At 37.0% G+C, this 14,473-nt stretch overlaps 1 protein-coding gene across 21 annotated transcripts in view; it reads left to right on the top strand.

The window, feature by feature from the left end:
- The window catches only part of KCNMA1 (potassium calcium-activated channel subfamily M alpha 1), a 430,367-nt gene that overhangs the window by 336,378 nt on the left and 79,516 nt on the right, over positions 1-14,473 (top strand). The window contains exon 19 of one of the 21 annotated variants that reach the window (XM_085064007.1): positions 1,232-1,405. The exons of the other annotated variants lie outside the window; for them this stretch is intronic. Coding sequence (XP_084920133.1) covers positions 1,232-1,405 — 174 coding nt within the window. The remainder of the gene's footprint in view (positions 1-1,231; positions 1,406-14,473) is intronic. 21 annotated transcript variants of the gene reach the window in all.

The following is a 14,473-nucleotide window of genomic DNA, read 5'->3' as shown; positions in this document are numbered from 1 at the left end:
CATTTGCTTTTAAGGTTTTGTTTTTGCCTGTCAGTGTTGTTTTGTTTTTAGTATAATTGAGTCAGTTCAATCTAAACCATTACCAAAAGTTGGTTCAGTGCAACATGTGAAACAATCTAAATGGCCTTTGGATTTCTTGAGATGTAAACATATCTGATTCAGATGGCATACAAAATTCTATGATAGTAATTATACATGCATGTATAAAATACAATGGTGTATATTTCTAGAAATAACCAGGACATTGGGATGACTGAAAGATAAAAATATTCTGTCTAACCTAACACTTTTTTTGGAATTTACTCCTAAATTCTACATTCAGTTATTTTCTTCTTAATTGACTTTTGAATCCAGAGCAGAAAACATGCCAATGATTGGTTCAGCAGGTTTCAGTGGACCAATGCTCTGTGTGCTTTTGGTGATGCCTTATTTGTGAACTGATCTTAATGTTGAGCATATTTACCATTATTAGTTTTGTCTCTTATATGGGCAAATTTTGGTATTCTGTCCAGAGTTAATTTGAATTCCTGAAGATATAATGTAAGAAAAATATTTTTTTAAAATTTTATTTATATCTTGTAACTCTTTAATAATGTGTCATTAATTGCAATAAAGGAGTCCCTTGGCACAGTTTAATACTCAGAAATCATTATCATATGTTGAAGAATAAATATATTTATATATATGTATATATATGTGTGTATATGTAAAATGCGTATGTGTGTATGAGTGTGTGTATGTAAGAATATATGTATGTGTGTTCTTGTGTGTATATACATACATATATATTTATATATAAAGAAATCTCTGATTTTTACAGGAAACAGGTTAGGCTGAAAATATCTAATGGACTAGCAATTTCTGTTTTCATTTTAACCCAATGGTATTAATTGTGCCAAGAGAAAAGCATTTTCTTTGGATTCTGTGCTTTTACTGTGTTCTATTTTGATCCAAACACTTGACTGTAAAGAGTAATTCTTCCCCACAACTGTGGTCACCCTCTAAGACTGAACAGAAATAAAGAGCAATTTATCTTTTGCCCTACTTTTAATGTACAGCCAAAGTGTTATCAATAATCTCATTGCATTTTTTTTTCCTGGGTCAAGACTGTTAACATTAACTAAGGCCTGTATTAAATCCCTTAAATTACCTTCCAGCTGCCTTGTTATATCTATAACCTTGCCATTAACCTGCTGCTCTTCCTCTCCTCCCATCCAACACATGGTTATAGCCAAGATGTCCATCTACAAGAGAATGAGACTGGCATGTTGTTTTGATTGCGGACGCTCTGAGCGTGACTGCTCTTGCATGTCAGGCAGTGTACATAGTAACATGGACACCCTTGAGAGAGCCTTCCCACTTTCTTCTGTCTCTGTTAATGATTGCTCCACCAGTTTACGTGCCTGTAAGTTTTAACACCAACACATGCTGTTCCATGTCTGTGGTGTCTGTGGTATCATCCCCGTCTTGTGTCGTACATTGTACTTCTGTGAGTTTTACTGGGCTGATGCTTTTTTTTAAAAAATCAACCCCAAATTTGGTTACAGCTCTGTATTTATATTTCTGTTTTAATTTATTTTTAATGCAAAAAAATGTAATTCATTATTTTGCTTTGTGTGCTCTTTATAAAGCATCCTCTTGCAATAACGTGCAGGACCTTAATAGTGTAGTTTGGTGACATCTTTTCTATTTAATTTGTACAATATTAATTGTCATTAATTTAACAATAAGTACTTCAGTGGAGGAGCAGGCCTATGTCTAAATCTGTGACTGGTGCCAAGTGGATAGCTTTGATAATGCTGGCACCATGCACCACTAGAGCACCATGCAAAGGGCAGTGGATAAATATACAGGATACAACGTGGTAGCTGAACTATAGTAGCTGGAAATCTATTCTCTGCTGCTACTTTTATCTTTAGTTTTGTTTGTAACCCCTCATTCTCAGTAAGGCAGAACCTTCCATCTAGTACTGAAACCACAGAAATGTTTGTATTTCTTGTAAAAATGGTTGAACTTTTTGTAGTGCCTTTTTAGAAAAACTAGCCTGATGCAAATCCCTGGTTTTGTAATTAAATGTAGAGTCTGTCCCTTAGGACATTAACATTCTGGAACATGCCCCAAAATCTCCTTTGAAAGATCAGAGTTTAACGGGAGAAGACAGAGAACTTAGAACAATTCTGCATAATTATAATTCTTTGGACAGACTGTAGGGATTCCAAAGCTTAGATTATCAGTGTGATATCAACAACTAAAGAGGATTGTTAAATGCCTTTTTTTTTTTCCCTGTTTTTTTATTTGTTTCATTTTCTTATACTCTTTAGTCATTCTTAACAGGCAAAACTATGTCTTGGGACAGGAACTGTTTTCCTTTCCCTACCCAAATGGCAAGGAAAAGCTATAAAATTATTGAGATACATCTATGAGAAGTATTTGGGGTTTTGACGAGGAAGCATGTCCATTTTACACAGCAAGTCATTTTGGATAACAGTGCCTTCTGCTATGAAGAGTAGAATGTAGTTAGTAGGTTGTGCACCTGGTGGTCTTTTGATACCGTATCTATTGCAGTAGGTAGTCCAGGTGGTGAATGACTTTGCTTTAACTATTTTGAGCTAGGAACTATTTTTTCCAGTCACAAATACAACAATCCTATAATTGTTACTTTTTTTTTACTGAAGACTGTGTTAATTAAGATTATTCTAATAGAATTTCTTGGAGATTTTACCAAAAATCATCCATCTGTGTCTGTGTAAGCACTCTGAACATCCTAGTTTATCTACTTGCTTGAAACTCGTATCACCATTAGGTGGATGGTCCCTAGTTTTAAGTCCTGTTCTAAATCACAGGACTTTTTATCCTTTAAAGTGACTTTTATCAGAGTAAAACGTAGCAAAACATATTTTGTTAAGAAAAGTGAATGAGAAACCTTCCTGTATGGAGAATTGCTGCAGGGAGTTTTTTAAAAGTGTAACAGCCTCAGTAATACAGTGCCTGGTAGAGTTTGTATGAATATAGACTGGTACAGGGAGTATGTGGTAGAGTCCTGGCACTACCTTGGTGTTAACGGCAACCAGATTAGGATAAATTAATATGTCCCCTACAAGTGGGTAAAATTTCTGCCATTAGCACTGTTTGGCAAGGAAAGAAAAACTAATTTGTAGGTTTACCATAGCTTTCAAGTCCACTTAAGACTCTACAGAGGCAGATAAAGTAAACATTTTTGATTGTTTTGCCTGCTGAGCCAGAACCCTCCACAATAATTGTATTATTTCCAACAAAACCCTGTGCTTTTTGGGAAATATGTTAGAGCTATGTTGTGTTTTGAGGGATAAGTGATATTGACAGCTTTGAGGATTTTTAGCATCCTATCCTTCAAGGGCCTTTTCCCTCCTTCACCACTCCATCAAATCAAAAGAGATCTCAGTCTTCCCCTTGTGAGACTAGTCACCTTTGACTGTTAATAATAAGTACGAAAATCAATACCAATTCACACTCTTTGCAAAGCAGCATAAGCCTTTCTTTTCCAATTAAAAAGTATATATACACGCAACGTTGCACTGGCAGGGCTTCAATAGAAATCAGTGTGTTTTCTTTGCAGTGCACAGGGGTCGTATGATGCCCATCTTGACAGGGCTAGTTAGCTCAAAGAATGGCCAAGAGAGTCAGCTTTTCATTAAATATGAGCAGATGTGAAATGTAGAGTGTTTGACAATTAGAAATGGCAGCAGCAGGGCCCCAGAATCAAAGTGAGGTCAGATTGGTGGATCAGATTACCTCTCTTACATTCTTTAGTTGTTCTGAAAATCATTTTGAATTAGTGTCAGTGGAGCCATGATGGGTTTTGCCCTTTGTCTTTTATGCTACGACTGTATTGTTTCCCCAGACACTCATTAAAGGTCATTATACTATTACAGGGCTTGCTTTGGTCGTGGTGCCCCAGTTGAGTTGGTTTGCTTCTACAATTGCTTAATGCATTTCTTTCTTTTTTTCTTTTTTTTTTGTTTTGTTTTGGGGTTTTTTGGGTTTTTTTTAACTTTTGATTATAAAAGCAGGCTTTTTTTCCAAGGTAAACAAAATCACAGACCATTGTATGAAGCTTCTTGAAACAATGAGTAGTTTTTGTTAGAATTAGTGCTGTTTCTAAAAATCTGATGTTGAGTAGAAGATATCAATTTACATATTCAATGATGTACACAGGATTTAGTCTACTAATTGTATAATCTGCAGAGAAAGTAACACTTGCAGTGTATTTTCCACTGTGAATGAGTCTGTATTATTATATTTTTGTTTCTACTTTCAGCAAATGAAAATCATATTTTGATTAAGTCTAATTACATTAAAAGAGCTTTTGTGTTTATGGGCTGTTTTCTGGAAAAATGCTTATAATTTTTCTAAATGCGAGCAAAGAGAATTCTAAGTCTCTTTTTGTGTCTACATTTTTTCAGGTTTAGCTGTGGTTGGTAGGTGAACATGAACAGCAAATGGTCCAAGTATTTTTTGCATTGGAGACTCAAGTCAATTAGAGTGAAGAGAGGCACTTAGCCACTGGAAAACCTGGGGTGGTTTATACAATGAAATTATGTTATTAACAAGTGTGATGTTTCTGCTTAGGTCTGTGCCAAGTCTTGGAGGTGCTGTTCAAATGGTTAATTGATACAGACAGAATCTTAACCTGAACCATTTAATTTCTGTGTTTCTCTATCAACATATGCCTGAGCTTCTCAGGAACATCAAAAGTTCATGTTCCTAAACAAAACCTTTTCTAAACTTGTTGCTGCACCACTGCCATGGGAATCTAAATTTCCAAGGATATTCTTGATATTAGGCCCAGACATATCTAATTCTGCTTGTGAGAAAACATGCTTTGGCATGCTCTGATGGTTCTGAGAAGCGTTATGGGAAGACTTTTGATGACTATCAGGGATCTCTGGAGAAAAAAGACAAGATTAATTGTTACTATTTTTTAATTCAGGGTTCAGCCCAGAGTTCTAGCCATCTTATATGGAAAGACCATGCTAAGACAACTTGGAGAAAGCTTAAGTTTTGAAAGTAGGAAAGGCATGTATCTGCCTATGTTCCAGACTGGGTTTAAAGCCATATATTCCATATAGTCTTCTGGTGTTAGCGCATGACTAATGCTGTACGGACAAGTTAGCTGCTAAATCTTTCCCAAAGGACCTAAAATCACATTCTACAAGATTAGGTGAACATTTTGGGTACCAAGATTGGTAAACTGTGCTGAAACTATACCTGGCAATGTGACTTTAGCGAGGTAGGCCAAGAAAAACTCCAGCTTCTTCAATGACCTGTGTTACTTTGGACTCTGCCTGTGTGTTTTTACAATTGAAAAAGTCAATTTCTATAATGAAAATTGAAATGAAATATAACTTACTGATTTATCCAGAGAGATGGATGCATAACACACACAGACATTGGTCAGTGTGTCTAAAACTCATCAGCTGTATAACTATGCTTGGGCTTTTCTAAATGAGTTAATAATTAAGTCCCAAGTTTCTGAATTACTGGCTGAAAAGCCAGCATACTCTTTATTTCTTCTAGAATGCAAGACAGTGTCCTCTGCCTTCTACAAAGGATGTATCTGGTTTTCTAAGCTACTAGTTCTCTAGTCCTGCTGCAGTAGCCAAGGCAAGAACTACTTGCTGTCATGCACAAGCTGAGGTGCAGGAAAGGCCTGTATGAGCATCTCAAAAGACAACTTCCAGTGCTAGGATTTTCTGTTCACGTTTGGCAGCAATGGTTTTCCTTTTACAGGATGTGTATCCCACCTTTCCTTTTACAGTGTGTGTATCTACACACTGGGGTAGCTACAGACCATGCACTCACAATCCAGCTATGAATACCATCACATTTATGTTATATTTATAATTATGACAAAGTCGGGTAGTATCACTGCTCTCTCCCACTACACACCTTTTCTGAGCTGTGAGACTTCTGCTGTGGCCACAGGAGGGTAGTAGAGAGACCTGTTTGTTTTGAAAATCTTACTTTTGCATATGCTGCATAAATCATTTCTCTTTAATATAACCCACTGATCTCTCTGTGGTCACACAGTCTCATCTTTGCCCTACACAAAAAGCCAATAGTATGCCTTTAATGTTTTCAGGAAGAAGAGATTGAAGGACCAAATAACCAATTGGATCTAGGAAATGAAACCAATTGGGAAAGACAGATACTGTCTTTTCTAAATGATATAAGGTCCTAAAAAAGTCATTATAGTCAGATTGTTGTGTTTTTTACAGCTCACTTCTATGGAATGACCCCACCTCTGTATACTGGACAATTATATAGCACTATGTTGTGTAGCCTATGGTTTTTTGGTTTTTTTTTGTTTTTTAATATGGGATTAATGCAAATGGAGCATTAGAATGAGATACAGTAACTCTACAGAATTACAGAAATACAGACATTCTGGGTAATTCAAAGGCACAGAGAATATAAATATAAGCCTGTGAAAGAAGCTGTGTGTGAAATATTGATTTGTGTAAAACTGGTTCCAAATATTGTCCTTTTAGGGTGACAGATTTTTGCTTCAGTTACATTGGTTTCCATGCATTCAGTGTTGTATTCCTGAGGACTGACATGACTGACATGATGTTTCTTCCAAATACCTCTACAAGACCATATTTCCCCTTTCAAAATACTGGAAATAATGTAAAAATGGATACTTATGTTTATTTTAGTTGTCAGTGTTTTAGGAAAACATACTATTTTATATAACTCAGTTAAGATACAAGTCCAGTACAACTGAAAAAAAAAAATCAGGCATATACATCTTAGCATGGTGTCTGTTGCTACTGGGGAATGAAGGGAATCACCTTCGTTAGCTATCTTCTCAGGATGAACCACTGTCAAGAAAGCTGGTATTGCTAAAACTGGGCAGTGGGACTTTAAAGCCTATAAACCAGATAATGGAACAACTGAAAAAAACATCATTGTGGGAGAATCCTGTGCTATTCTATAGATATTCTTACGTATATGACATGTAGCCACTGTCATGAAGTCAAAACTTGTGCCTGCTGGAGATCTGCCATATCTGCAGCCAGCTCCATAGCCTGGGACTGGCAAATCTGGAGCTCAACCCCACGAGATCTGCTTTCCTGGGACTGAAAATTACTCTTTTGCTTTCAGACTTAGTTTATATCTGCAATTCTGCATAACCTACTTTCTTTCCATCTTCTTCTCCTTGTTGCAATCATACAAAGATGTGTGTGGGTGTTTCCACTAAAGAAGATAGCATGAATTGACTCAATAAATGCAATCAGAGTCCTAACTAACATTCAAGAACTGCTTGCTGGAGCAGTGGTTTCACTGAGCCAACCCTTTGTCTGCCTTTCTTGCCGTCTTGTGTGCAGCCCTCCTGGTTCAAGGATCCTTTCCTTGATCCAACTGTACTTTTCTCTGTACTGGTAACATAGAGATAGAAGCAGTGATCAGAATTTGCTGGTATATGTCCTATTGAGACTCCAAGTATGTAAAGGAAGGGGGGAAAGTGACATGAAACAGTAGGTATTTTGCAATAAGTGTAGTTTGGCTCTTTTACTGTTCTATACTTTAATAGAACCTGAGTGCTGCTAAATTATTTAAGCTTCATTTGGGCATAGTATGAACATATAGGTGAATACTGAGATGTAGAAATGTGGTAGTAGAAGAAACCCAGAACAATCCCTCCAAACCAAGCTGTTTCGAGAAGGTAGAATGGTAAAAATGAGACAATCTGCCTCATTGCTGGATTATATAAATAATGAGGCATGCACTTTTTCAGATGAGTCTTGTGATGCAGCATATACCCCTGTGCTGGTGAGAGTGAGCTCTGCCCCATTAGTGATGTCTGTATCAAGGAGATGAACTCTCACATTGCCATGGGATGGAGGCACTGCTAAGTTTAGCAGTGAAACCTTTGAAGAATTGGGATGGTGGGGGAAGGAAAGATCAGGAAGTCTGCATTTAATTCCTCTAGGCCTTTACGTTGACTAGTGATTCTTGCCAGGGTCACAGGAAGGGACTAGTGAGTGGCTTGCTTTTATGGGGACAAGCTAGGAAAGATGCTGTCTGTATCCTGTGGAGTGAATTTAGCAGAGGGTCTTATGCAAGGTGACATGGAAATTATGTTTGCATTTTTAGTTCCTGAGTGTGGCTGGTTGTCATGAAACTCACCATGACAGTTTCTTACCACCAGGCAGCAGATTCTTCCTGTTACCTCCTTGGTGTGGGACAGATGCTGGCCGGTTAGGTCTCCTTCTCTACTGCTTCCGAGCGATTTCAAGCGACAGATGCCAGAGCTGGCTCGGTTTCAGCTTGAGCATTTCTGTCATAGCCCTGCCTTGAGCCCAAATTCTGACCTTTACTATATGAAGTAAAGTATTTATGAACAAGCAGTGGCTTGATCCAGAGCAGGCTTAGAGCAAATGTCAAGTGTCAAGTCAGTCTCCTGCCTCCTTATACCACCTGCATTAGGAACCTGGATTAGACCTTAGACTACAGCATTGACTGCCTTAGGGTTTATGGGTCTGGAGAGACATAACTTATTAACAAAGAGTTATTAAATTTTTATCAGTTTTATAACGCAATGTAAATGCCTTCTATGAATCTACATTGTATTCATTATCATTTAAAACATTAATTAAGTCAAAGTTGCATTTAATTTAGTTCTAAATGTGCCTTTGGGAGGAAGCTTTTTAAAACAGCTGGAGGATTGAGAAGCTCATCAGTGCTGGGAAGTTGTTAGTACCACTTTTCAGGATAGGTCCCCCAAATTGATTGCCATTTTGACTCTTAGCTAGTTTGGATGTTACTGGGCAATATTGTTGTCTCAATATTGAAACAACAGCAGAAAGCTGTCAGCTTATGCTAATCACAGAGACACTTAGACATGTAATTCATGTTCTTTTCCAATTACATCAAAACTAAAAATTTTGATTTTTAAACTCTGAACATCTTATACTCTTCTGTTCTAAGTTTTTTTATTTTTATATCCTTGTTTTTTGGCTCCTTTTGTAATTCAAGGAAGAGACATGTTTGCTGACTTGGAATATTTTCCCTCAGATTCAGAGAAAAAGAAATCTTCTGGCCTAGATCTTACACATTTCATGTAATCTGAAGGTGTTGTAATATATAGAAGGAGGTGCTCATTGAAGTACAGAACAGACCACAATACAGTTTCAGCATGTAAAGTGGAATACAGTTTAGCATAAAACCCCCTAGAATGAAAGCCCTTGCATTATGTGTTGGGAGTGTTTTGTCTTTTGACATAAAAACAGGAGAAAGATGGAAAAAATCCAACAGTGGATCCATCGTCTGATTATTCCATGAGACCCCTAGCATGTTTAATATATGTATACCTTTAATCAGGGAAGTAGTGACATTAGTAGTCACTGATATACATGTTATGTGGCTCATACCTCTAGAACTGGAAGCAGGGACAGCCAACCTATTTCTTACCTAGCCTAGGAGAATCTATTCAATTAGAACCAGAAATCTCAGATTTTGTCAAGGTCTGTGTAGGTCCAGCAGAGTGGTTCAACCCCCAGCTTGGAAGCTGGAAGAAACTTACAAGACAATTTTTCTGGGTCTTTGTATTTTCTGCTTTGCACCTAGAACCTTCTGAGGCATTTGTGTATGCCAGGAAACACAACCTCATGAATTATTTATGTTCTGCATGAAAAGAGGGGGTTGGTGTCATATAACTCCATATGTGGTTCTTGAAGTGCCACAGAACAAGCACCCATGCTGTACTGTTGCTTTGATTTGGCTTATAGTAGGCAAGAGAGGGTTGGACAGAACACATGAGGAAAAGTTTTAATTTATTTTTTAGAAATCATAAATACATCTATTTCAGTATTTAAGTTCTTAACTGTGTTGATAATATACTTTAAAATAGGTTAAAGTTCAGTCATCCTTTCACTGAGACTATTCCCCAGCTTCTTTTAGCACTATTTTTTTGAATAATACAATGGTATATCTTTCCTTATGAAACTTTACTTATTATTGAATGCTGTAATTCCATGATTCATTTATTATCAAAAATTTTCAGAAACATAATGTGTGCTACCTCACATACACATGCTTCACTGATACTGATCAGATCTTGTTAGCACAGTACAATTATTCTGAAAAGGAAGGGTGGAAAAAGCATTATTACTGTGGAAGACATGTCCAGTGTTATCTGGTCAAACACTCCTGTGTGCATTTCAGTTTGACTGGAAATTTTACCTAGGCAAATGGGAAACAAAAATGCCACAAGGCAAAGATCCCAGTCGTGACTGTGCCACTGACTTACTACATGACTATAGTTCTTTTTCTACCCAGAGACTGAAAATACTGTATTCTCAATATATTTTATTACATTTTGTGCTAAGAAGTGCTTTGAGATCTTTGCATTTTGAAGTTCTAAATACAAGCCTGAATGTCCTGTTGACATAGCTATTCCTCTTCAGAGGTCAATTTTCAGATTTTCTGATCTTTGTTTACAAAGAGCATAGATGCATAGCAGGAATGAGAGGAGAGTGAAATGGGGTACATGACAGAAAGGTGGTGTGGGGAAATTGCCATAACTGCCTTGCAGCTAATTTAGAGAGGTTTAGAAAGGGTATGAGAAGGCAGGAATAACTTGGCTTTATCTTTATCTGCATCAGCAGAGAAGTATCTTTACTGCCATATTTTTACAATCATCTGAAGGTTTTAGGTGCTTCTGAACATTAATTGGAATGCAGGCCTTGTTTACTGTGAAGAACTGCTGAAGGAAATCTAAAAAATCATTATAGCGTCTTTGATCTTTGTCATGCAATTTCCTTTGTTCATTCTTGCATAGAAGATTTTGCTTGCACTAAGCATGTTCCTTTCTTCATTCCCATGTTCCTGACATTATCTTTACTCTCTAACTCAGTGGTGTTACATGTTCCCTGACACAGCATGTCTGACAGGATGGAGAGAGGTTTTACATCACCATGTACTATGGAGGAAGACTGGCAACAGGAAATGGAGGCTCTGCTTTTGAGCAAACTCTTGCCAGCGCTCAAACCAGCAGGTTTGCCATCTAACAGTGCACATAGTTAAGTCTAAAATTAGCCCTGCTTCTGTCATGCTTAGATGATCCCTCATGGGACATAATGCTTGGTCATTTAGTAAAAATAGCAGCTGTGACACATGGACAGTAATTTAGAAGTCAAGATAAGTATTTGCCTAGCTGGTAAAGTTTTATTGGCTTATAGAAAGAAGATTCTTCTTGAAGAGAATAAAAACAATTGCAAGTTTTGAGCCCAGTGTAGACATGATGCTTATTCCTCTTCCATGAGTAATATGTGGTAAATCCATAGTTGCAAACTGATAGCGTATTGCATTAGCAGACATTTGTCCAAAGATTGTATTTTCTTGTATTCATGCTTTACCTCTATTAGAATTATTCCTGATCTACCAAAACATGCAAGGACTGCTAGGTTCTCTGTGATCAGTCAATCACAGGATGGGCGGCAGCAAGGAAGGGATACAGTATTTATTTAGAATTGCAGGGTATGAACATGAATATAATTCACATGATTAGACAGCAGAAGGATGAGAAGAAGTGAGATTCACTGCTGAATAGAACAGGATGTGCTTTTCTGGCTCCTACTGCATAACGTCCTTTGCAACATATGGGACATGTTTCCCAAATTTTCAGATGACATGCTAGTATTTCTGATCAATAATGGAATTGGACTCCTAACAAATCTTGCATCTTGTTTTGTTTTTGACATGAACCATTGGTTTTTACTTGGTTCTGAACAAAACCAATAAGCCTTCCATTAAGTAAAACATAGTTTGCAAACTGTTGGACGCTAAGAACTGCTTTTGATATTCCACAGAAAAAAGTAGTTACCCTGTTGTGTGAGATTGCACATTTTCAGAGTGCTACTTTTGTTAAATTTTAATTTTTGACAAATGATGTTTTGTGTAAATTGAGACATGAAAGTGTAATTTTTGTTTCATTTTATGAACAAAATTCCGCAGAGATTTAAATCAATTTTCATTTGCTAAAAATCTAAATTTTTCAATAGTTCTCAAAAGATGGATTTTTTTCCCCACCAAAACCTGTGCTACATAGAAAAAAATATTCAGTGAAAAATAAATAAATAAGTACATATGAGAAGAATTTCATTATATATATTTTGATTATTTGTATTCAAGAGTCCCACTGCCCTGAGTAACAATATATACCTTATTGATTTCTTCATTCAGACAACAAAGAAAAGATGAGAGGACAGTAGATCTAGGACAGATGTCAATCTCAGCACAGATTCTGTAATGATAATCATAGTGCAAAGATTGCAGAGCCTGGAGTCAGTAATGTGATCCTTGCTGTTTGACAGGATCCTTCCATACAAGGAGTCCAACATGCAGGCATCTTACACTTCAGAGGGTTACATGACTCAGCAGAAGCCCTTGGTTATGTTTGGAAGAGGAGTAGATGAACAAACAACTTGCAGTGCCAGGGAAGACTCAAGCCAAGAATCAGATCACAAAGTCTGGAGTTGACTCATATAACATCAGTGTGAAATTCTGTAAGAGCAGGGATTGACATTCTTTAAACCTGCTGACACCAGATCCTTCTGCATGTTAATTTATGAAGTATGAGTTCTCTGCCATATCTGCACTTCAGTGTGCCATTATCATATGGTTATGGCATTCTTAGAACTCCCTACATGTAAATTTGCCTTTTTCAAGCATAGCATTATTTTAGTTTTTGTTTCAGATCTCCCCTGTTACTACTACCCTGTGTAGTTTTTCATTAGAGCATGGTCTGTGGAGCACATTCTGTTTTTCTGTCTTTTCTGAATAATCCTTGAAAATACTATCTCCTGCTTTCATTTAAGTGACTACTCTGTTTTTGGATTTAGGATTTCTAGCCTTAGCATGTCTAGTGGCTGATCAAACTTTAAAGGTCTTTTTGATTGGCTGATTGAATCTTTGGATGCTGCAGCTCGTTCATCCACAATTTTACTAGTACTTCTGCTGCTAAATAGGTAGCAAAATTCTTGTTTTGCATTTAAAATTGTAGCTTGAGGGCATGCCAGAATCATATCTTTAGATTTGTATATTCAGCCTCAATACTCAAGCCCCACATACTCCTCAGGAAACATCCTGAAATTGTCCCTTGGGTCTCACAGATTTCCTCAGCAGTATCCTTGAGTTCTGCCCATGAGGAATATAAAATATGTCAAAATATGCATTTGGTTTTAATCTGCCTTTAGCATATGAGTCTTTTGTCTGCCCTCTTCTTTCTCCTCAAACAGGGCAAAATAAAACCCTCAGAGGTAGAGCTCCAAGCAATTCGATTTTGGAAGATGACTTTCTTGACAGCTGTCAGTGTCCCCTGAGCATAGGATTTCTGGATGCTTTCAATATCTGACTCTCAAAACATCTGGCAGCAACAGTATTTCCAAATATATTGGCATCCTGTGGCATTTGTGGTTGATATAGTTACTTTTAGGGTAGTAACTGACCTGTAAATCTTATTACGTTTTTATGCAGAAGTTTTTTCTTTGGTGGAAAGAGTTCTTCAGCTGCAGGTGATTGTGGACTTTGTTGTGAAGGCAGTGTGATAACAGAAATTTTTCCTTTTTTTTTTTTTTTAAGATTTTGTCATTCTTCTTTCTTCCTTATCAAGCTACCTACTTTGAAAAGGGACATCACCTGTATTTAATTTATACTCACAGAGTGTAGGTGATTTCTGTGCTGAGCACACCAACTGTTCTACCAGACACAACTAAGTAACCTGCTAATTCAACACCTTGACAATGCTCTCTCAAAAGTTCTCCCTTGCCTACTTTCCTCTCCTCTCGATTCACTGCACTGTGTGCTAGCAGTGAGGTTGCTGCTATTGGGCTCTCTTGTCTTTCTCTGCTCACGCCCATATTCTCTTCAGGGCTTGATTAATGAATCCAGAAGTACCAAGCATGATGAAGATGGGTTTGATGAAATTTTCTTTCTAAAGCTGTTCCTTTGTGATCTGTCTGATCCTTGTCATGAACTAAGCAAGGCTGGCATCTCCCTGTAGCTTTAGTATGAAGGTGAAAACTAAAAGGACAAAACACATGTAATTTTTTTTTTTTTTTTTAAACATGGATATCAGTTTTGTTTGGTGGATTCAGTATTATTTGCTATCTTTCTCTGGGCTAGCCTGTGTAATTTTATACCATTATAGTTTGTCTTACTTGAAGTGAAAGTGAGATGGCATGCTTTCCCCTTTTACAATATTTCAAAAGAGTTGAACCATAGTTCCTGCAGAAATTTCAATGTATCAGTATAGTGTGCTTTTTTGATAGTAGAGAAATTATCAGAGAGAATTCATAACAGTAATTTTTTTATTTTATATGGAAGTATTTTGAGCCTAAACAAGTTGTGTTTGAAAAATATGATCCTTGCTATATGCATTCATCCTTTTGCGTATTCTTTCTTTTAGGAATTAGAATTATGATGTTAG

This window comes from Lichenostomus cassidix, chromosome 6 (genome assembly GCF_008360975.1).
Source record: "Lichenostomus cassidix isolate B80296 chromosome 6, HeHo_3.0, whole genome shotgun sequence".
Classification (NCBI taxonomy): Eukaryota; Metazoa; Chordata; class Aves; order Passeriformes; family Meliphagidae; genus Lichenostomus; species Lichenostomus cassidix.
The sequence above is the reverse complement of the archived record's forward strand: the minus strand, read 5'-3'. Positions and strand labels throughout refer to the sequence as shown.